The following is a 23586-nucleotide window of genomic DNA, read 5'->3' as shown; positions in this document are numbered from 1 at the left end:
TTGTAATTGTAAATAAATTTAAAAATTTGAGATCAACAAAGAACTCAGAGAACACGGAGCTCAGCGGACTTAAATATTGCAAATGGTGGATCATCTATCATTAGAGCTCTTCCTAGCAACTCTAGCAATGCGTATCCTGTGAAAATGCGGAAGGATAAATCAGCAGCAATTAGAACTCCAGTAGTCACCTTCTGAATTAGTGGGGCTATCCCCTATGAAAGTAGAAAGTAACTGACAAGAAAAAAAATAAAACTGTTAAAATTCAAAAATAATTTGTTTTAATATTCTTTTTGTTTTTTTTTTTTTGCCATACCTCTGAAAAATCCTTAAGTACCTTGCAAGGATTGACCTATTTGTAATCAGGATAACTAACTTTATTGATTGTCATTCAAGGACGTTGAGGATTTTCCTGTAAAATTAATCATCAATTTTTTCAAAAAATTGCCAAATAGTATAATATATCAATAATCCACTGTATCTTGATCATTTGAAGGGCGATCTTGCTATCCATGCTATATTTGGCACAAGGATTTGTCTTATGACGACAAACAGAGTAGTGTCCTAAATAGGACGGAAGTCCTTACAGGACTCGAGATATAACAACATTTTTGAATACAGAGAAATGCGTTTTTAGCGGCCAACGAAGTCCTTTGATGAAGACTATTATCGTGCCAAAGGACATTTAAATCGTTCTTATAGTTCTCATGTTTTTCTAGGCCTACGAACTGAAAATTGCAAATGTTGGATCCTTAGACGACGCCACATTTTTTTAATGCCAATTGATAGAGATGGTTCTTGCGATCTTAGCAATATGTGCCCTTGAAAGATGCGCCAAGATTTGGCCAAATTAGGATCATTATTCAAATAATCAGAATGCAGAAACTATTTTTGTTGCATACTTCTAAGCTTTTTTAGCTCCCTATATTTACTTCTTACCTTCTGTTAGTACTTACAAGGTGATTTCTTGTCTTTATTAAAAGACGTTTCATCTCGTCATTCTCGTCGATTCAGTTTATTAATTAAACTTATTAATTACTATTATTACTTTTTAAATCAAGAAACAATAAAATCACAAATACTACCATAAAGATGGAGGAGCTAATCCTGCGCCTTGATGATAGGCAACATTTATTTTAAGTCTTAAATTTATCATTAATTGAAAACTGAAAATGTAACCTCGAGTTTTGTAAGCTTCTCCAAGAAGAGGGTTCCCTAATCTCACAAGTGCCAAGAGGTAACATATTAAGTGTAGTTTTTATGGTCTTTAAAAATAAATGAATTATTTTTTAAATGAACTTCAAGACTGATAAAAAATAATACAAATAAAAAATAGACTATGAAAAACCATTTTATTTTAGAAGCTCCAAATTTCAAAACATTAATATTAAAAATATTTAATATTATTTAAAGGAATTAATAAGAATTCGAGACATAAGGCAAGAAGCTGCACTAACCAAACCCAGAAAAGAGCAACTCGTGATTTTGAAAAGGGGAAAAATGCAATCTTTATTTTCAATAAATTGGTAATTTGTTTAGTTTATTTTTTTGTTTTGTTCTCCACGGCTTCTTTGCGTTTCGTTTCGTCTCATTTGTTGTTGTATTTTGTATGTTTGTCTTCTACAATTTGTTTCTATCTCTTGTGTTTGTTTGTTAGCTTGCATTAAATTGTTTCGTTTGTTTTTTTTTTCAGTTTCACATTTTACTTTACATTTTAACTCGCAGACTGCTGGCGGGAGGTTGTTTTTGTTTTGTGTGTATGTGTGTTGCTTAATTTGGATACTGACTGTACAGTAGATGCTCGATATATGGCTCTTGAGACGCCGTTCAGCGATTGCGTTGAGCGTAACTTGTTAATTATTGAATTAGGCGCATATTTTTGGTTTTTTTTTTATTTGTATTTTGATGTTTATTTCATTATCCATTTATGTTTATTAAATATGTAAGAAAACATTTGATATTCATTTTTATATGACGCTTTGCTTTTGTTTCAATCGATTTTTAAGGAATGTTTTTTTTTTTTGCTTGTTTCTTTCATTAATTTTTTTTTATGTGTGAATTTTTCTTTTAATTTGTATTTATTTACTTTATTTTGTTAGCATATTTCATGATTTTTGCTTTTCGATTTAATATTTAGAAATAAGTATATGCATATGTTTGTTGCTTCACTTCGCTATCCGTTTTCATGTTTTTGCAAATGCAAAAACCACTTTGAAGCCTTTGCTTATGTATTTAATTAATGTGTTAACATTTTTGTTTCTTCTTGTTTTCTTCTTCATATTTTTTGTTCAATTGTTGCCGATCTACATATCTTTTCTAACAAAACAAATACAAGTACAATTACAATTACAATTACAATGGAAAAAAAAAGAACTTAGGGAGAAATAGATAATAAACATATAATAATATGGAATATACATAATTAATTAGTTGTACAACTAAGAACGTAAAACGTTGCTACAGTAAATGGCCAAAGAGCGTTGCGATGCGTTGCGTCTAATTGTGATTTCTCAATCTGCTTTCATTATTTTCTTTTGTTTTTTGGGTTTTTTTATGTTTTTTGCTTTTCTAGACGCAAGTTTTGTGACAAAAAATTTTGTTATGGTTTTTGTTTTTGCTTTGAAACACAGTTCGTATTACACATTACATATTACAATATGCCTTATGCTTGCTTAGATAATTCGAATAAATAACTTTGATACAGGAATACAAAGCGTTTTGCACTACAAATACAATTATACAAACGAAAAGAAATGAAAACAAGTGAAAATCATATAGAGTGAGTGAGAGAGAGAGAAACAATAGAAGACAGCCAAAAAGAGAATGACAGAATGAGAATATACTCGTACATACATAATAATCATATCATAGTGGTAAATATAATCATAATAATAATTGTGTAAATTGTAAATATCACAAGCAGACGTCACTTGCATCGTTGATAAATGTAAATATACATACATATATGTATCTATGCGTGTGTGTGAGTGTATATATATTTATATATGTTTGTGTGTGTGTGTATGTAGAAATATAATTATGTGTATGTGTATGCTTATGTAGCTGTAGCTGTCTCGCCGTGTCTCTAAAGTGTGTTCAATTTTGCATTTTCTTGTTTTCGAGTTACAATTCAAATTTAGCTTGTGCCTAAGTACTATGTGAGTGTGTGGGTGAGTGAGTGTGTGTATGTGTGTGTGTGTATATGAACACTAAACTACATTGCCATCAGATTCAAGTGTTACTTCAATTTCAATCACACACACACAAACACACTCTTGCATATATTAACGGCTCTTAAATGGTTACTAACATTTTCTATTAGAAAATTAGAATGAGTACATAATGTCAACATGTTGTATCGCTTTACAAATCATATTCCTATTCAATATATATGTATGCACTAGTATATATGTATATCAATGTTCATCTATATTAAGTTCTATTAAAATTGACTTTTACATTTTCATTTTGCATGTTCAACGAGCACAAAAAAATTACACAAAAAAAAACCACATACATATTACTAATTTGTAATGATTTTTGCTATTTGCTTACAATTTACATATGTGTATGTGTGTGTGTATATTTATTTATTATAATTATTTGATGTGATTTTGCGATTTTTCATAATTTGTTTTGAATGAGAATCGTTGCAGCATTTACTAACTTGGTGCCATGCTGTATTGCTGTGTGTGTGTGTGTGTGAGTATCATGTGTGTGTGTGTTACCACTTGTTCGCTCTCTTTCTAACACTAACTGGCTATCTCTATGTGTATGTGCTAAAGTGCTTGCTGAACTATTTGAAACATTCTTTTTTTCCGCTGTTAACATTTGTTTTTCTTGAACTCAACTTTTGCTTTCTCCGTTATTGCTGTCGATTAACCCATGTTCGCCCGTCTATGTATCATTTACAAGTATCGTATTTGATATATTTTACAATATAAGACATACTCTTAAATAATATTATCTCGTGTGTTCTCAATTTCTACGACTAAGCGCGAAACACACACACACACATACACATACGCATACACAAACACACGCACACAACTTTGTGATACAAGAAAATTGTACATACAACAGAATTTCGATAAACAAAAACAAAACACAAAACATAACTGAGAATTTGCAAGTGTGTGTGTGTGTGACTGTAAATGTGAATGCATGAGTGTGTGTAAGTGTGTGTGTGTTTATGACTAAGACTGCCTTGGAGCCACTTTGCTGTGATGGTGTGTTGATGATGATGTTGATCTTGAGATGATTGAGTTGCTTTATCGAATTAATCAATGCGCTTGATGAGCCTCCTCCTCGTCCTCGTCCTCCTCCACGTTCTTCTCCTCCTCCTGCTCCTCCATCTTCTGCTCGCATCGCCTTGCTTAGTTGCCTCTTAATCGCCACTATCCTCCCATTTGCGCTCCTCCATGATGCGATCAAAGCAGTCCGCAAGGAATGCGTGCTAAAATAGAGAATGAAATCAATTCGACATATTTATGGAGTTTAAGCATTTGATTTTACATATGGCGTGTAGACTTTGACCCAACGTGCTGGCTTATCTGGACGATTGTACTGAAAGCAGAATGACATGGACTCCTCGTCGCTCTCCGAACGCGTTATGCTGTCCCATGTCAGCTCGACCATTTGCGCCTCCAGCGAGCCATCCTCGCGGCAAGCGTGCAGTCGAAAGCTCTTCATTCCTGCAAACAGAGAACTGTTTAGTAAAATTTCAAACATATACAAATAAGAAAACTACAGTCGAGTGTGTTACCCGCTACCCATTATGAATAAAAGTGCCGTATTAATGTACCTTAAAAATACTACAAATATACCAAAGGCAATTTTTGTTATATTGATACAGTACTACAATCAAAATATACCATAGAGTGCAAAATACACAAGATTATTATGAATAAAAGTGCCGTATTAATGTACCTTAAAAATACTACAAATATACCAAAGGCAATTTTTGTTATATTGATACAGTACTACATTCAAAATATACCATAGAGTGCAAAATACACAAGATTGTCAGTCAATACAAAAGTATTTCCCTAATAACTTCTACAATTCTCTCAATATCTTGTCTTGACTGTTGACGCTGAACAAGAATATATATAATTCATAAACTTATATATAATATATTTAAAAATATATTTAAAATCTAGGCAGCTAACTTTAAAATTTTGTTAATCTTTTATCAATAATTCCATCTCATTAAAGATAATTTACATTAAATACCTGTTCTAAAGTTTTTCAATAATTTGTGTTTATCTATGCTCGCTCTCTTTCATTCAAATGTTTTCAGCCTATTTTCGCCTTGATAGTTAAAAACTTTGTTTACAATTAGCTTAACCTAGACTTGCACTTATTCTAACAGCACCTAACATAAATCTTCTTCTTCGTGGAGCACTTACCCACGGCGGGCACAACATGTCCCTCCTTGCGACTATCACAGGAGCAGTGTGGAAAGACGACATCACCGTAGCCGGGCAGTGTGCGTGCCAGGGCCAAATAATCGTTGGCCTTCTTGGCATCCTGCAGAGCCTTTAACTCGTACAGCCGACCATCGGCACGTATATTGCCACGATTGACCTCATCGACAGCCTGATAAAAGATGAAACGCGATGCCTGCTCGCCATCTGGTAGCGTCAGCTCCTTGGGGACCGAAAAGAGCCAGCGTCGCACACAGAGGCATGTCGATGAGGCGGTGCTGTAGTTCTGCACATAGAGTTGATGGGGAATCTCGTGTGGTTGCAATTTACGCTCAAAATTGTATTCAACAATCTCAAAGAGATAGAAATATTGTTGCGTATAGGCGGTGAGATTGGCGCGCTGCACCAAAATCTCCCATACGACCTGAGCATTTGATGATTTCTTCACCGAAACGCTGGTGACCTCGTGATCGGGCAGCATCACCTTAATGTCCACCGGCGATGCGGAGATATCATCCTCGGTGTCAGTCAAAAAGTCCTGCACAGCATCGCTCTCGGCAATCACACGAACAGCGCACACCTTCTCCAAATACTGTTCGAGGCCGCGCCGACGTGTGTCCAGCTGCTGTTCGCTCAGCTGAAATGGCCATTTGCCCGGCAGTTTGGGGAACGTGAAGCCGCTGAACTCTTTGCGCAGCATCGAATGCAGATTGGCAAACTCCCGATATCGACGCGAGCACAACTGCCGTCCGGCCATGTGTATGTTGAAGACAATGTAGCGTTCGCCATTCCGATTCACGATGCTGTAGTCGGGTATGCTGCAAGGAAATGGGGGAAATGCAAAGCGATAAGTTCAGCACAATCAGCGAAATAACAAGAAGAGAGACTCACCTAATGGGCAAGGAACGCTTGTCGGAGTAATCAATGTAGGAGTAGCCGCTTTGATCCTCCTGCGGCTCCAGTCTATCGGCCTCCTGCTGTGTCACTGATATGACCGTTAGGGTCAAGCAATCGCCACCAGATTTAATCAGATCCACCACCTGTTTGTGTGTGGCGCCCTCCACGCTGACGCCATTGCTGCAAGGAAAGGAAAACAGCAATTAGAAAGATTTCCATATTGCAGCGAAGGATTCCAGCTTAACGCACCGCAAACAGCGACGCTCCAAGGCGGTCAACTGGGCAAAGTGCACGCCATGGAATGGCAACATTTTTTCAGATCGCGATCAGATCAGAGTTGCAGGCAACTCGATAGTCAGTTGACAATTGTCGAGCTGTTTGGCACGCACCGATCATTTTAAGAATCAACAAATATAACATCAAAATCGCAAACAGAGCGTAGAAGCAAGAGAGAGAAAGAAAGAGAGCGAGTATTTGATCAACAGAGCTCTTGTCGTCAATGCACTGATAAGCCGGTCGTCGCCAGCTGCAACTCAAGTCCCAGACGGACGTGATTCGGGTCAAGTTGAATTGGTTTATGATAAACACACAAGTTGTTGAACTGATCCATGGCGCAGCTACTTCTCAACTGAATTGTGTGACAAGCAATACAACAACTTGGACAAGAGCTACAAGAATCAACAACGAAATCATAAAAATATATCCTTCAAATGCAAAATATTTTATAACAATTTACCAATGTATTTTGTTTATTTTGAATACACGATACCCTTGAGTATACCCGCTAGCCAGAGAGGTATTATAACTTTGTGCCAAGAGGAAATGTAGATCCCATGAAATATATATATTCTAAATCAGCGTCAACAGCAGAGACCACATAGTCATGTCTGTCTGTCATTGCTAAACAATTTGGTATATTTTGTAATTTGTGGTATATTTTCAATGTAGTTGTATATTGATATACCATATATATTCATTGGTATATTAATTTGGTATATTTTAAGATAATAATATCACTCTGGTTTGCTTTCATTCCAAATGGGAGTAGTTTCCTAACTTGTTTTTTTTTTGCAATCTATTCTATAAGTTATATTGCATTCGATATACTTAATTATTTCTTCGGTATATGATTTTGATATATATTAAGAATAATAACGAACTGTTTTGTGTTTTATTGACACTGGTTAACAGGTATGTCATAGTCGACCCTTCTCAACTAAAGTTTTCTTACTTGTTCTAGATAATCATAAACAGATGAGTTAATTTGGCCATGTTCGCCTCAGCAACTTTTAAGAGCCACACCGAGCTCTTATTGATCTGCATGAACTAAGAGACTTCGCTCAATACTTTTATTGAGCGTATTCAAATCAAGTTTGTATTTTGAATTTGTAACGCTCTCTTTTAACTTGCTAACGTCATTTTAAAGCTATGCCTATTACAAATTTTGCATTAATTTGTTAGGTAGTTTTTCAAGTTATTTATTGGAATCTCATTCAAGAGCAAACTTTAATTAATCCAATACATATTGATCAACAACTGGTGACGTAGTTAATGCAAATTTTTGAAATTTGTAGACAAACAACCGTTGCACCTTTCTTCCATGATGATCGCTCCATATTGCATGTGACGCTCGTTGCATTATTCACCGTATCAAATGATCAGTATTCGCTTTGAAAATCAGTGAATAACCGCAAAATGCCGCGTTGATCTCCTTGATCGACAGCCACACATATCGATAATGACGTAAGTGCATATGCAAATTTTTGCATTCGCAGACCACGTAGCAACGATGAGTGCATCGCGATTCGTCATTCGTGAAAAAGTGACGTTAGTTCGCCATAACAAATGATTACCCTACAATTGATTCTCAATCGACTAAAGACTTTAGTTGTGTATCCTGTGTTTTGGTAAGCGGATTAGTAACAACGTCATTAGTACAAATTTGAGTAAAACTAATTGCGCCAATCGTAAGTCGCAACAATTGTAAGCGCCTCAAGAAACCCCCTAAAGAAAAGTGTGAGACCCCAGGGCACCTCTGATAAGCAATTGAAAGGTCTCTAATTTGATTACGTGCTCGTATTTCACTTTATTTTTATACCACGCTTCACGCTCACTCTACATTATTTTTTGGGCACATTTTTCTAGCTTAATCGTCACATAAAAATCCCATACAAAAATACTATATAAAATATCTATCGAACCCAAAATAATTTTATTTACAATTGCAAAAAAAAAAAAAAAAAAAAATGTTTCAAGTAACTCACAGTCGATCACGCTTGCATGTTTGTCTCTTTCTTATTGCAGTTGCATTGAAACCGGAAAATTTGACGGCGAACTTTGAGGTCTGCGTGCTGTTGTTGGCTGGCTTCTGGGCCTGCCCCCTGTGAGAGCCACCTTGAGCCTAGGCCAGTTCCACATTTACTACATGGTTTGCTTCTATTTCACCTCATGTTGGACTGTCTCTTTCGTACTCTCTCTCTCTCTCTCTCTCTCTTAGTCTCTGTGCGTCTTTCCGGTTTGACTTTTGCCACCGCAGCACAAATAAATAAATCGCAGCTATCGTGTGTTTGTCGTGTTGTTGGTGACGCACAGGCACAGGCACAACAACACCAACAACAACAGCAACAGAGACGATAACAACAACAAACAATAACATGACTCAGAGACAACATACCTAGCATATTTTTACATTCTACATAATAACTCCTCTGGCATGCTTCTTCCTTATGCATGAAAAGCAAAAAGGCGATGTGGGCAACGTGATCGACGAGTTCGATACTCTGCCCTCAAATAAATATGAACTAATTTAAACATTATTTCAGAATATTACTTTTATTGAATATACACCTATTTATCCTTTAATATTACCTTGTTGACTTTGTAAGATAATATCGCTAATGCTTATCAAATCACTTTTCAATTAGATAACATCTTAGCTGCTGCTTAGTTCTTAACATAAACAACAAAGCTTCAATCAGCAAGACTGTCAAAGGTGGCATGCAAACCTTACTTGCTTCTTTATAAATATATAAAAAAGAAAACATAATATAATACGTTGATTTTCGATAAAGTCGAAAACAATGGAAAGCTACATATGTATATTCATTCACAAATTGACAATTTATAATTACTAGCTAGCCTTTACGAATAAAATAATTTAATATTATAATATTGTATCAACAGAAAATTTAAGAAGCTGACAGAAGATCAAGGAATCCAGAATTATTAATTATAGCTAAGTGTACTCCAAATAAATACAAAAAAAAAAAACAAATTTGATTAAAATCTAACCCGGAATTAGCTTTAATACTTAATCATAATTACGTTTAAATAGATTAATTCTAGAAAGCTTTAATCACCAATCAGCTGTTTCTAAGCTTTTGCCATTCACAGTCGCAGCACTACAAACAAAAGCTAAAAGCTGCAACACAATTTTTAAAGCTTAGTGAAGACTTGGTACACAAATTGTAATTAATGAATTTATAGAAATAAAGAAAAAACTTTTAAAAAGTTAGTCATAGCGCGAAATCAAGTCGCGCAAACTTTTCTTGTGCACAATTTTCAGCCTCCTCGCATTTACCGTTTGACGCTGTGCGTTGATGGTTCAGTCAACCAGCACAAAGAACAAAGAAAAGTGTAAGAGTTGAGCTTACACTGAGCTGAAGATTGTGATTGTAAAACAAAGACGCGGTGGAAAGAAACCAGTTTCAAAAGTTTCCAAATAAATACTAGAAATCAATCTACAACAACAGCAGCAATAATGAAACTGTAGAGGGCGCTGCTGTTGCATGTTGATGATCATTAAATATTATGAATTTCAGCATAACAACGATGCAAACAATTTATTTTGTTTATGGATTTGCCAAATGCATAAATAAAAGAGTATGCATAAATATTTATATAAACTGGTATAAATATAAACGAGCGAAAGCTAAAATTATTTATGATTCTCGAATACTCTGAAAATAGCTAGATTTATGGTGTGCAGGTATTTGCTAGTCGAGCACATTTTGTGCACTCTTAACATTTGCTTGTCAGCCTCCCTCTCTCTTTCCTTTTCACTTCTCATGCTGATAAAAACAGCAAAAGTTGTTTACACACACAAAACATGTGTAAATTCACAAACACACACACACACATACATACACCTAATGCACCTAATGCACTGATCGCTGATGCTCTTTGTGTGTGCAAGAAAGAGAGACTGAGAGAGTCATAGAAAAGTTGTAAAGGCGGATTAAGGTTTATCAATCAAGAGCAAGAGCGAGAGCGAGAGAGGTGTGTGAGCTTTAGTGGCTCCCCTTGCACTCATTTGTGGCGCAGAAAGTAATGGGACTCGCCAGTTGAAGGGTATCTAAGACACATGACCAGGAACGCAACATACATAAATCAATCAAATTAATTCGTTCACGATAAAGCGGCTTTTAGATACCATAGCGTGTGCAACTTCAACACACCTTCTAGCTAAAGCATGACAATAAGAAATATTAATACCACAGTGTTGTGTTGTGACCTTAATGCCAAGGGAAATTTCACAAGATATCAAATAACTGCACATAGAAATTTAATGGCTATAAATTCTAAAAACTTCGTTCATCATCGCTGCCCACTTGCTGGCAATGGGCTGCCAACTTATCGTACTGAGAATTAAGTTGTAGGTGAACTGGCAATGAATATTACAGAGTATCTACAAATAAACATGCCTAAAAAATCCATCTGGTTTCGTTCACATGACTAGACTTAGTAATTTCAATATATTTGAGTATTTACATAATTGCTGTGCTCATAATGTTTCTATTTTATTATGATCTAAGGTTTATTTTGGGGGTCTATTGTATAGCTCATTGTCTGTGATGATTTAATACTTGGAAATAATCCAAAAGAATTTGCAAAAACAATTTTGCTATAAAACACACATGCAATTCAATGTTTCACAAAACTATTTCAACGATTTAAAAAATAATATCTATTAATTTTCTTTGATTTTTTCTCACGAACAACATACCGACTTTTATAGTACTATCTCAACTGGGATTAACCAGCTGTTTCCGAACTGTCCATCATCGACTCACACACAAGCAACACAATGCAAATAAAAGAAATTGAGGGAAAGAAACTAACTGAGGCAAATTTATGGACGTGAACTTGCCCACAACGCAACACAACACAGAGAGCGATGGGGGTCAGACAAATTTTCCATTTAATGGTCTTAAATAAACAATAATTTGATGTATGTGTATTTTGTGTGTTCACACAAACATAAATTACTAATATTTATATACCAATATGCCATATATCAACGGGGAGAGCAACTGGTTCAAAACTAGTTCATTCAATTAGTTCCGCTTTGGAGTTTTGCTGCTTGTTCTATTCTATTCTATCGTCAAGGTCGCAGCTAGTTTCTATGTAAATGCAATTTATATTTTTCTTTGTCATTAATGTCGGTGCAAAGAGGCATTTTAATGAGATTCCCTTTTATTTATATGTGTGTGCACTTAGGTGATGAAATTCATTGACGATAATTGATAACACAGATGAAATACAAGCAGGATAAACAATGTTTCTGAAGGTATTAAAAGCTTCAACTTTGCTGTATACATTGTTTGATCTTGTGTTGTGGCAAGTGTCTATTTCTGGATTATGCATAACGCAGCCAAATAAATCTACATCCAAGGCACAACTGAAACCTCAACCTTCTTCCCTCTCTCTCTCTCTATCTCTCTCGGTTTTTCGCTTTCGGTCTCTCTCAGCTAACCCAACCCAATCTAAACTCAGGCCCAAGTCCGAACTCAACCCAGGCAGTGAGTGACGCAAATCTATTGATTATTCTGGGGCATATGCCGCAAAAGCAACAATAATAATAACAACAACAACAACAACAGCAACAACAACGAGAGCATTAATAACATGAACAACAGTAGAACATGGGCACAAAACCACAAAACACAAATTTCGTGGCAGCATAAAATAAAATTAAAACATGAAAGCAAACAAAGCAAACTTCAACGAATGCCCAAGACCCTTGACAACATATTAAGGGTAGCTTTTAGGTTGCAAATTATATTATAAGTGCATTAGTATCATGGAAAAACTGTTTATAGATCCACAAAAGGGAGAAAAGTTTCAAAAATATGTTAAATTAAATTAATCTAATAATTGATAAAAATAAACATAAAGAATGTGATACAGAATAAATGTTTACTCTATCTAGTTGCTTTATCTTATGTATCATACTAAAGCAAACTTTAAGGTTCGAATATTATTTTTTCTGTCGTTCTATGTGGCCTAAAAAATTCTTTATGGTTTTAAAAGTAAAACCTTATAATCTAATAGTTTTTATTACTATTTTTTTGTAACATTAAATTCTTATATAAAATATACAAAATTTTAGGTTCAAATAATGTTTTTGACCGCAATTTGGCCGATAAAAATACTTTTTATTATAATAATAACGATGAACATAATTGTTTTTGTAACTATTATCTTGTGAAACATAAAATTCGTTTATAATATTTTCATTTTATAGCTAAGCTCGAAATAATATTTTTTCTGTACTCTAATCTGACCTACAAAAATCCTTATTATTTTTGAAAACAAAATACAATATTATAATTGTTTTTGCAACTATTTTCTTGTGAAACATTAAATTCATTTTTAATATATCAATTTTAATATATATTAATTATAAAGCAAATTTAAAGGTTAAAAAAATATTTATTTTTTCCTTCAAATGTAGCCTAAAAGAATAAAACAAATATTTTTGAAAGCAGGACATAATAAGGTAATTGTTTTTATATCTACTTTATTCTGAATCATCAAATTTCATGAACATTCTAAAATTTAAATTCTTAATAAAAGAACTTTTCAATACACTCCAAATCTGTTGCATACTTTATGGCTGCGTGGCAGTATCCTTGGTCAGTTCATTAGAAAGAGTATTTTGCGGGGTTTCCCCCAAAGAGCCAAAAATACACTTATAAAGAACCAACTATTGGTTTTTATTGTTGTCATTGCTTTTTCTGTATTTCTGTATTTTTGTATTATTTTTTGTTAGTTTATTTGGTATTTTTATTGTTGCTGTCGCTCTTGAGGCGCTGCGACAGCAAAATAGTTGCTGTTGTTATTGTTATTCTTGCTATTTGCCTGGGCATTGTTGTCGTAAATGTTTTAACGAGCAGTACGTCGAGCAAAGAATTGAAAATAGTTCATAATCCTCATTGATTGCATCGCAACCTTCCCCCAGATTCCCCAAGAACAGCAGCAACAATGCAATGTTAAGTGGCAAGTGCAGCAATAGCAACAGCAACAATAAAATAACGTGCAACTCGCAACCGATGAAGGCGAAGAGAAGCAGACGCCGACGACGCACAGCACAACAACAAGTGAAAGCCTTATTGAATGCAACACCCACTCACACACACACAGTTTTTCATATTCAAATTGTAGTTTTCCATTGTAGTTTTCCTCTCATTTCATTTGCACTTTTACGCTTCTCGTGCATAGACAGGAGACATTCAGAATACGCAACGAACGAGAAACATAGTTGAAGCTATGAGATCTCCATTTGTGCATCAAATATTATTGCGAACCAAATAGGAATAAGCAATTTGCTTTAAGTTTAACATATTCAGCAGAGACTACTAATCATAGCTTTTCATTCAATTTACTACGAAACCAGCTAATAATTACCAACATTTATGAAAATATGGGCACACTTTTGAAAACAACAAAGAGTTGTAACGATCTTGGTATATAATTCTTTATATAAATAAATAGTAAAATAGTAAAAAAAAATAGCTTTTCATTCAATTTACTACGAAACCAGCTAATAAATACCAACATTTATGAAAATATGGGCACACTTTTGAAAATAACAAAGAGTTGTAGCGATCTAGGTATATAATTCTTTATATAAATAAATAGTAAAATAGTAAAAAAATATCAAGCAAACCCATGAATTTATCTTATTAACTAATAAATACCAAATATTAGGATATTATGGGCACACTGCTCCATAAAACAATAAGTTGTAGCGATCTGGGTATGTAATTATTATTTCAAAATATCAAGCACACCACGTAATTGATTTTGTTTATTGAATTCATTCAATTTAGAACAAAAACAACTAATTTTATGCAAAGATGGGGCATACTATTCAATAAACTTGTATTTAGGGTTGTGATTCATGTACATCAATAATAAACATGAGCAAAATAGTGAATTTGTAAGAAAATATGAAACACAACCTCAAATGAATTTTGTTGATTCAATTTAAGAAACGAAAAGAGAAAAACACAAACAGCTGTTCGTCGATAAGTATCAGTAATCAGTATCATGTATCATTCATTATATTTGAATGATACTAAAAATGGACGGTGCTGAGTAATCACATAACATGCTTACTAATCGGAGTTACTTCTTTAAGTTGAAATTACCATTTAAATTAGCAGAACATTTATTAAACTAAAGCAAGCAACAAATATGTAGAGTATTTCAATGGCCACTGCAATTTCGACTATCACTTTTCAATCGGCTTAAATGACAAGAAAGAGAGAGATACTAGATATGTGCGTGTGTGTGTGTGTGTGTGTGTGTGTTTGTGGTAATCAAAGCCATGTTAAACAATGGAACTTGAACAATAGAGCTATCGATGCAATGCAACTGGCCAATTTTTGGACGAGCCACTTGACAAGGTGTTTAATCTAATCGAAAAGCTGCTTGGCTTCTTCAAATGAAATGAAATGACACTTGCGACAGTTGTTGTCAAGATGAAGGCCATAAAGCAACTGCTGCTCGGATTAATAATATTATTCCAGTTGCTCCAACTTGGACACGGGCTAGAGTGCTATGCCTGCGATTCGGCCGAGGATGCGGAGTGTGCCACAAGTCCGGGCCAACAGCTGGAGGTGGAAGAGTGCTCGGTGGCCAATGATGTGTGTGTCACCTCGATTACGGCGGGATTAACGCGACGCGGCTGCCTGCGTCGCCTCTATCCGAATGCCTATTGTGCCGAGCCCTGCGATCGGTGCAGCACAAGTCTCTGCAATCGTCATGTCTATCCCGTGGATCGTCTGCGTTGCTATCAATGCAGCGGCGCCGACTGCATCGATGTCAGCCAACGGCCACAGCTGCTGTTGCCGTGTCCCGTCTACAATGCAGACGATCGTTGCTACACCAATGTGTTGCATCTGAGCAACACTCAACGAGGTTGCGAGCACACAAATCTACCCGACGGTTGTCCCCATGTCTGCCTCAAGTGCAACTACAATGGTTGCAACGCAGAGTTGACAGTTGGCGAGAGTCGCTGTTTGCAGTGTACACACAATCGGCTCTCGCCGAATCCCGATTGCCAGCGGAATCAGCAGCCAGAGACGGAGGCGGAGGCGGAGCAGAAATGTGCCCTCAACAATGCCACAGTGACGCAGTGCGTCAACAAGGTAATGTACGGACATCGCGAACGCTGCTACACGCATCTCAACACCCAAACGGATGTCCTGCAACGCGGCTGCTCAACCACAATGGGCTTCTTTCCCACCGGCGAGCTGAGCGAATGCTACGGCGACAACTGCAACTCGCAGTGCCAGAACATTGCCTGTGCCACCTGCAACTCCACCAGCGATGCCAATTGCCGTGGGGGCAACGCCTTGAGTAGCAAACAGTGCGTCGATGGCACCAATGCCTGCTTCTCCTGCGAGCAAGGTTAGGGTGAGTGGGGCATACAAAAAAAAGGATTAAGTATCCATGAAACGTAGACCACATAAAAGTAGCAAAAGTAGCAAAAATAAAACAATATTTGATTGGGAAATTCATTTCTCTAGAAGTAATCGCTTTGTTGACAAATCTATCTGCAATGTGTACTAAACATTTGCTAAGATACAAAAGATAAAAAAGTAACTGCATTTTCAATTTATCAGCTAATTATGTTAGTTTTTTGTTGGCAGTCTATGCTTATTATTTTGTGACAAAGATTGCAAATCTAATTGCTACAAATGTTGAGCATTCATTTAATTAGAAAAGAAATAAAAAGGAGCTGCACTATAAAAAAAATTAAAATAATTGCATATATTCTACTTGATTTTGAAGTTAATTTCATTAGTAAAAAACACTCCGAAATAAGGGAAGTATTTTAAACAAGAAGATTGCAAATCTATCTGCAATGCATATTAATCATATCTCAACATATGATATAACAAAGATATAAAAGTATCTTCAATTCATCAGAAATAGTACATGATTTTAAAATTAATTAAGGGTTTTTTTTTTGTATCTTTAATATCTTTTAACATGGATTGCAACGATATCTGCAACACAGGTTTAACATTGGTTGAGATAGAAAACAAAGAAAAGCAAATAAAGTAAAATTATATTTAATTTATGAACTAAAATGAAATTGTTCTACTTGATTTTCAAGTTCAATAGTTACTACATTGAAAAAAGGCTTTATTGAGGATTTAAGTTTACTCTTTTTTCACAATATTTTAAAAAAGTTTGAAAATATATCTCAATAACATATGTAAACCATTTGTCGAAATAGAAAATACTATTTAAAAGTAAATAATATTAGTTCCATTAGACAGAAATAATCACCTCACAAACGTAAAGACAATGTACTAAAGTCTTAAGCTTTATCTTGGAGCTAAAATTAGAAGAGCCGTTAAAGCCTAAAGCTCATGAAATTGTTTAGGTATAATATGAAACGATGAATAAACAATTCTGATTTATTCTGCAATTTCATATGAAATTTTAGCTTTGACAATCTAAGCTTATTATCTTTTAACAAAGATTAAAAAAAGGTATTGATAAGAGAAAAAGAAATATGTATCTTCAGAATAATCTAAACATTTGTTACTAAACAAAAGGCATGAAAGTAGTTAAATTTAAATTGTAAACAATCTTAGTTCTAATTCTGTGAGTAATTTTCTTAAAAATCACGAACTCACGAACTAAGCTGATTATCGTTCTTTATTGAAAAGAAAAACAGATTAAATAATCAACTTTTTAAGCATAATTCAAGCTCCTTTGGTTCACAAAATAATTACTAAATAAATGAAGGTGATCCAGCTTAATTGGGAACACGAAGAGTAAAACTTTGTAGTGAGAAACTTACTAAACGACAATGCAAGTTACTTTGTAACAATTTCTCATTAGAAATGTTCCAACAGCAAACAGAAATAAATGAAAATCGACTGTGGCTTTGAAAAAAGCGGAAAATTAATTTCCCTACTGCAGCAAATGGACGTGACAGCGTTAATTAAAAGTGTTTCATTTATGTCCGATTGTCGGGGAACTACAATTTAAACATAAATAATAGATGCCATTTGAATTGACAGTTACAGGAAAATTGCCATATGCAACATATTTGTGTCGAATCACATTAAAATGTGAAACGAAAATGAGAATGAGTAACATTCATTATTATCTATCAATTATGAGAGTTTATACACACCTATTTATTGGCCAAAAAAAATACGATTAGATTTAAAGCTGTGTTGTTCTCCGGAAGTGGAAATCACAGTTCACAACAGCAGTAATAATATTATTAACATTATCGAATTTTGTTCGCTGTTTTTTATCACATTACAGACACGCTCTTACGTCGCGGCTGTGCGGATGCAAGTTTTGTGCCCGGGGGGGAAGGAGAGACATGTCAGTTGTGCCGCAGCGGCGACAATTGCAATCGCTGGTCGGTGCGCACATGCTACCGCTGCAATTCATTGGAATCGGACGAGGATTGCGCCCAAATGCTGAATCCCAATGCGATGAGTGTCAGCAATTGCAGCCATGCAACCGAATTGTGCGTCAGCACCGTTATCAGTCGGTTGCAAATGGTGCACACAGTCCGGGGATGTGCCGGCGAGGTGCCCGAGTGCACCGCCAATGATCCCTACTGTGTGCGTTGCAATGGCAGCTTGTGCAACGTGGCGCCCACATTGTGGGCCACACAGCAAGAAGCGCTGCAGCTGCAGCTGCAACTGCGGCTGGCAACAACGCCCACAAGACGACAACGACAACAACAACGACAACGACAACGTAGCCAATGGCCAATGCAACTACTCGACTATCTGTGGCCCAATCTGCTAAGCAATTAGCCAAACTGTTTGTGGGGAGGGCGAGACAACAAAAGCAATTATTTGAAAGCTTCGTAGATGAATAAACAATAAGCTGCAACACCAACAACAACAACAACAATGTCTTTCCACCCACCCGAAAATAAAAACAAAACAAAAACAGCAAAAACATTGATAAGACGGAGGATGTGGAGTGATGTTTGTGGCATTTATTTCAGACAGTTGCCAACCGACACATGCAACGCCCCTCAAAAGCGAAAGAGCGAACGAGTCATCAGCACAGGGCTGACAAAAACTAAGGGCTGCAATAGTTTGAATGCTCCAAAAAAATTGTTTGTCAAATAACTTTAATTAATTGTTATGCAATAAAATTGATTTAAGATTATGAAGCATCAATTTTAAAATTTCTATAAATCAGCGAACTAGTTCACACCTGGAGCAACTGTTTGATTGCAGGTTTGAACTAGTTCAGAGTGCGAAAGAGTCATCAGCGCAGGGCTGACAAAAACTAAGGGCTGCAATTGTATAAATTCTTAAAAAAATGCCAGTTAACTTTATTTATTGGTCTATAAAAATCATTTAAGATTATTAAGAAATTTATGTTTAAATTTGTATGAATCAGCGAACTAGTTCGCAGCTAAAGAAACTCTTTTAGCGCAGCTTTGAAGAAGTTAAGAGTGCTTTAGCGCTGCCTGACTAGCACATACCTCGCCATCAACTCAAATATCTATTCCATAAATATACCCCGCTTGACTTAATTTAAAGCAGGGTATAAAACTTTGTCATTAGCCAAGATAAATTACTCTCGGTATCAGCACAATAAAAATTAGTTAAATATTTGCTTATAAACTCGTATTTCTGAAATTCTGAATTGATTTAATCAACATACAGTTTTGCCTGTTGCATATTATTATTGTCGTTATGTGTTTATGCAAACTGTGAATGAATTTCTTGAACGGGTTTCATTTCAAGCAACAACAAAGTTGCCAAAGATCGAACGTGAACGAGGCGTAAGTGTATATTTTAATCATCACAAATTCAAAAACAAAAAAATACACCAAAAAATCTATTCTATCTAAATACATAAGTAGATATGTATTATGAATGTAGGTGTATATCTTTCGTGTTTGTTTGCGTTTTGCAGTTGCTTTGTTTGCTCACGCTCCGACAAATTACCGCTGTTGTTATTCATGTTGTTGTTGTTGTTGCTGTTTCAGTTGATAATCAAATGATGGGCGCTATAAAGCAAGAACAACAACAACAAGAGGAACTAACTACCAGCTGGCCCCCAGAGAATGCACTCGACGAAAAAGTGCGAAAAATAAAAATGTAGAGAAAACAAATTCATTCGCCTGCTTCTGGCGTGTGACGTTAACGTTGGTGAGTGGGAGAGTGGAAGAGCGGGACAGTTAACGAAGTGTGGTGTGTGGGGAAGATGATGGTGGAGAGGAGTGATAGAGGACGAGCTTCGTTTGCTGCCGACGATAATTAAGTTGTTAGACGCAGCGCGCCATGCCGCGCAATGAAACTGTTGCTAAATTTATTAATTGAATTTGTGCGCAGGTTTTCGTTTTCGTTTTATTTGTTTTCTTCCATTTCTTTTCATTCCCAGGAAAGGTTATCACAACGTTGGCGCCCGCAAAACTCAATTAAAATGCAACGTGTTTTGATTGATAGCATAAGCATAGTAACAGCATGGCCAGCTGATGCAAGTGCGAGGGGGAGAGCAACAACAACATTTTGGCATACAAAATGTCAAAGATACAACGATGCAAGCTACAAAAGCTACACGAAGAGTGAAGTTGAAAGACAGAGACAGAAAGAGAGTGGAGAGTGGAGCGATGGACGAGAGCATAAAAACCCAGCGCGTGTACACGACTGGAGACAAGGAGAGCGAGAGAGAGGAGAGGAGGAGAGTGTAAGGGGAGTGACGGGCAGACCGGCGAGGTGGGTTGCTCTGCTAGGGGGCATTTTAATTAGCTTGTGCTCTACATGTCGGCTATCCATGTACATATGTGTGTGAGTAATAGTAGTTGTAGTTGTAGTAGTAGGTGGCGAGTCTAAATGTGAGTGTGACCAAACAATGGCATAAACATTACGCCATACGTAAAACAAAAACAACAACAACACCAGCGACAATGAGAAATATAATCTGCTCGAAACTGTTACCAGCCATTACAACAGCAAAGTTCAGTAACAACCCTCTCGTACTCTCTCTGTCGCACGTACACAACGTACACAGACACACACATACAGAGCAGCATAACATTATTGATTCCCAGCCAGGACTTCAGCAGCAAAGCCGCACACTGAATACTGAACACAACTCAGTTTTAAGTTACTTTTTCCATTTCGAGTGGAGCAATTCAGTGGGTGGGCTACTCTCTTCCACTCTCTCGCTTGCTCTCTTACTCTCTGTCACTCATTGTCGCTGCTGTTGGGAACATGAACATGGCACAGGGACAGGGCGGGGCAGTTGGCAAGCAGGTCAAACACGAATGCCGCGTAAAAAGGAAGCTTTTTTGTACATATGTATGTGTGTATATTTGTGACATTCACATTGCTCGTTGTTTTTGGCAATTATTATCGGTTATTGGTTATTGTATATCGTTCTACTATTTATTTATATGTAGGTAATATATATTCTACACTTACACCTCGAGTATGCGATCGCCTTTCTTGATCCCCGCCTTCTCGGCGGCACCGTTCTCCAGCACTGCACTGACATGCTGCAGGGGGGCATAAAGTTCGCCATTGATGGATCGCAGTTGGCCGCCTTCGGACACCTGTCCGCGCACATTGAAACCGAATCCAGTTTCCGTCTTGTAGATGGTAACAACACGCGGTCCATTGGCGGCTGTGATGGTGGTGTTGTTGCTGCTGCTGCCGTTGTTCTCGCTCATTTCTCTGCTGCGCTGCGCTGCCGGTTCGCGACGCGCTGCGTCCGCTCACACTACACACACACACTCTCACGAGTGCACACTCAGACAAACAGACACAGACAGAGACACGGCACTGTTGTTGCGGTTGTTGTTGTTATTTTACACAATTTTGCTGTTGCTGTGAATTTGCGTAACTTTTGTGTATTTTTTGCAACTTCTTTTGCACTCAAACATTCGCGCGCACACACACACCACAACAATAACGTCGTAACCGAAACATGAATTTAAATACAAATACACACTTACATACACACACACAGGTTAGTTGTTGGCAGCGGCCACTTTTACTTTCCGCAATACCAAAACCAAAAAAAAAAAAAAAAAAAAAACTCGAAACTCCAAGCTCCGGTATTGAATCACACTTGGTTTTGATAAGTGACTTTGTGTGTGTTGGTGTTGGTAGGCTTGGTTGTGTGTATGTGTGTGTTATGGATATGCGATTCCAACGGAGGATATGCTTTTCATTACGTCCGTACACGTATAACGTTTTAATCAAAGAAAGCAAACAACGTGTGCGTATGCACCGCACTTTTAATTTTGCATATTGCTTCTCCGCTTTGCTTAATTCACTTTTGCTTTTGCATTTGCTCTTGCTTCTCTTGCTCTTGCCTTTGCCAATCGCCCAACAACTGCTGCTAGGCGCTAGTGTTGGGTTTGTCCATTAAGTGAATGTTTAATGAACTGAACTGAACAAGTGAGCGACTGCTTCCTGGTCGTTCACATTTCGGAGCGCTCACGAGTGAACACCAACATAGTGTTGTAAACGGAGATGTGGCAACGCTGAATGCAATAACATATTTTCACACAAAGTCTGTTTATTACATTAAAAAATGTATAAACAAAGTATATAAAGCTAGCACATATTAGCATATATTTCAAAGTATATATAATATATAAATTGTAAATGTAAATTTACAACGAATTTGATAGGCAATTCAAATACCATATGTTTACCAACACTTAATGAACCAGTTATCGATTGCAATCAGCTGTTTACCATGTTCAGTCAGTTGCGGCGGTTATATTTGAAATTACCATCGACATTGTATTTTAAAAAGTTGAAATTTCTTTATCGAAATCTGAAAATAAAACCTACAAAATGTTGATATTTGCCCAAGCCACCGAGATGTATGACGATTAGGTAATTAAAATAAAATAACATTTTAACATTATTATCTGTTGCTTTATCGAATAATTTAACATTTCATTAAAAATAATGTGATTAATAAATAGCGAATGATTCAGCATCGACACCCTTTCAGTATTACACAATATTTGAAACAAATGTGATGATTTTCAGAGTCCCCACATTTGCGCAACCACCAAGAATATAGGTTTATTATCATCGTACTATATATGTATTAATACATGGATATTTGTAATTCAATTTTGTTTAATGAAAATTCAAATAAGATAAGAAAAACGATATTATAAAAAGCAAGAAATTACCACACATATAAATAAATACTATATGTATTGGAAAGTTACAGTATTTAACTGACCTGCAATTTAAGTATGATTTACTTTAAAATCCTGCATTCGAAATCTAAACAAAATTATAAAGCGGCGTGACAAAACTCTCTACACACAAAAAGAAAAAAAGAGCTTAAATGCATTTACTTAGAATTAAACAGGAAAAAATAAAAATAATTTGCAAATATAGGGTGCTGCAAAAATAGAAGAAACAGGAGAGAACAAAATGGGGGCTGTGTGTACTCAGGGGCACATTCATAGCATACATAGGCGCCTCTGTTGCGGCGCCATTGCCTCAGTTGTGGGGGGCGTGGCAGCCGCGATGGGCGATTTCTAGAGGGGTGAGAGGACAAAACAAACAACAACAAAAAAAAAATTGCAATCCAAACAATAGAGAAAATACAGCTAAACACGTAGAAAGAAAGCATTTCGATTTGTTTTATTTCACAGTTGCAGCTAAACAAAAACGAAAATTGGAGCTGCTTATGTTTTCTTCTTGTCGAAGATGTCTTGGAGCTTTTGAATGCGTTTAATACAATAATATAATTAAATTAAATTAGAGGCCACTGTCAAGACACACACACACACACTCGCACTCTACACCCACAATCAACGCACACACACACACACACGTTAGAGAAAAAAAGTAAACTTCTTGATGGGAGACTTTTCGTTAAAACAGATTATTTTTCTTTATAGATATAAATATGTATGGGTGGTTTGTGTGTGTGTAAAATGTTGCTGAAATTGTTACAAATGAATACGCCTAGCAAAATTAAA

General features: G+C 36.1%; 2 protein-coding genes across 4 annotated transcripts; one reads left to right on the top strand and one right to left on the bottom strand.

Annotated features, from left to right (window-relative positions):
* Positions 1 to 4300: 4300 nt before the first annotated feature.
* LOC117577939 (sorting nexin-27) lies at positions 4301 to 22145 on the bottom strand. 2 transcript variants are annotated; one of them, XM_034262949.2, is made up of 5 exons: positions 21047 to 22145; positions 6318 to 6503; positions 5409 to 6244; positions 4513 to 4691; positions 4301 to 4453 (listed from the first exon to the last, which is right to left on the bottom strand). In XM_034262949.2, the coding sequence occupies exons 1-5, from the start codon at positions 21292 to 21294 to the stop codon at positions 4385 to 4387; spliced, it is 1518 nt and encodes a 505-aa protein (XP_034118840.1). In that variant the 5' UTR covers positions 21295 to 22145; the 3' UTR covers positions 4301 to 4384. The 2 variants fall into 2 exon arrangements, with proteins under 2 accessions (XP_034118840.1, XP_034118841.1); XM_034262950.2 differs by lacking the exon at positions 21047 to 22145 and adding an exon at positions 6573 to 6713.
* On the top strand, positions 14911 to 18762 carry LOC117564703 (uncharacterized). Of its 2 annotated transcripts, none has more exons than XM_034243584.2 (2): positions 14911 to 16022; positions 17907 to 18762. In XM_034243584.2, exons 1-2 carry the CDS (start codon positions 15065 to 15067, stop codon positions 18410 to 18412), a joined length of 1464 nt encoding a protein of 487 aa, XP_034099475.2. In that variant the 5' UTR covers positions 14911 to 15064; the 3' UTR covers positions 18413 to 18762. The 2 variants fall into 2 exon arrangements, with proteins under 2 accessions (XP_034099475.2, XP_051864694.1); XM_052008734.1 differs by having other exon boundaries at positions 14930 to 16028; positions 17907 to 18003.
* Positions 22146 to 23586: the final 1441 nt, after the last annotated feature.

The sequence above is a fragment of the Drosophila albomicans genome, chromosome X, assembly GCF_009650485.2.
Source record: "Drosophila albomicans strain 15112-1751.03 chromosome X, ASM965048v2, whole genome shotgun sequence".
NCBI classification, from domain to species: Eukaryota; Metazoa; Arthropoda; class Insecta; order Diptera; family Drosophilidae; genus Drosophila; species Drosophila albomicans.
Note: the sequence above shows the minus strand (reverse complement) of the source record. Positions and strands in the feature narration are given on the sequence as shown.

Bases quoted from the DNA above. Each gene is read 5' to 3' on its own strand.
- LOC117577939 (XM_034262949.2), bottom strand. From the start codon at position 21,294: ATGAGCGAGAACAACGGCAGCAGCAGCAACAACACCACCATCACAGCC. The intron at 6,504-21,046 runs GTAAGTGTAGAA...CTTTCCTTGCAG, and splicing joins GGCGATCGCATACTCGAGGT to CAATGGCGTCAGCGTGGAGG. The intron at 4,454-4,512 runs GTAAAATCAAAT...TCTCTATTTTAG, and splicing joins TCAAAGTCTACACGCCATAT to CACGCATTCCTTGCGGACTG.
- LOC117564703 (XM_034243584.2), top strand. From the start codon at position 15,065: ATGACACTTGCGACAGTTGTTGTCAAGATGAAGGCCATAAAGCAACTG. The intron at 16,023-17,906 runs GTTAGGGTGAGT...ATCACATTACAG, and splicing joins CTGCTTCTCCTGCGAGCAAG to ACACGCTCTTACGTCGCGGC.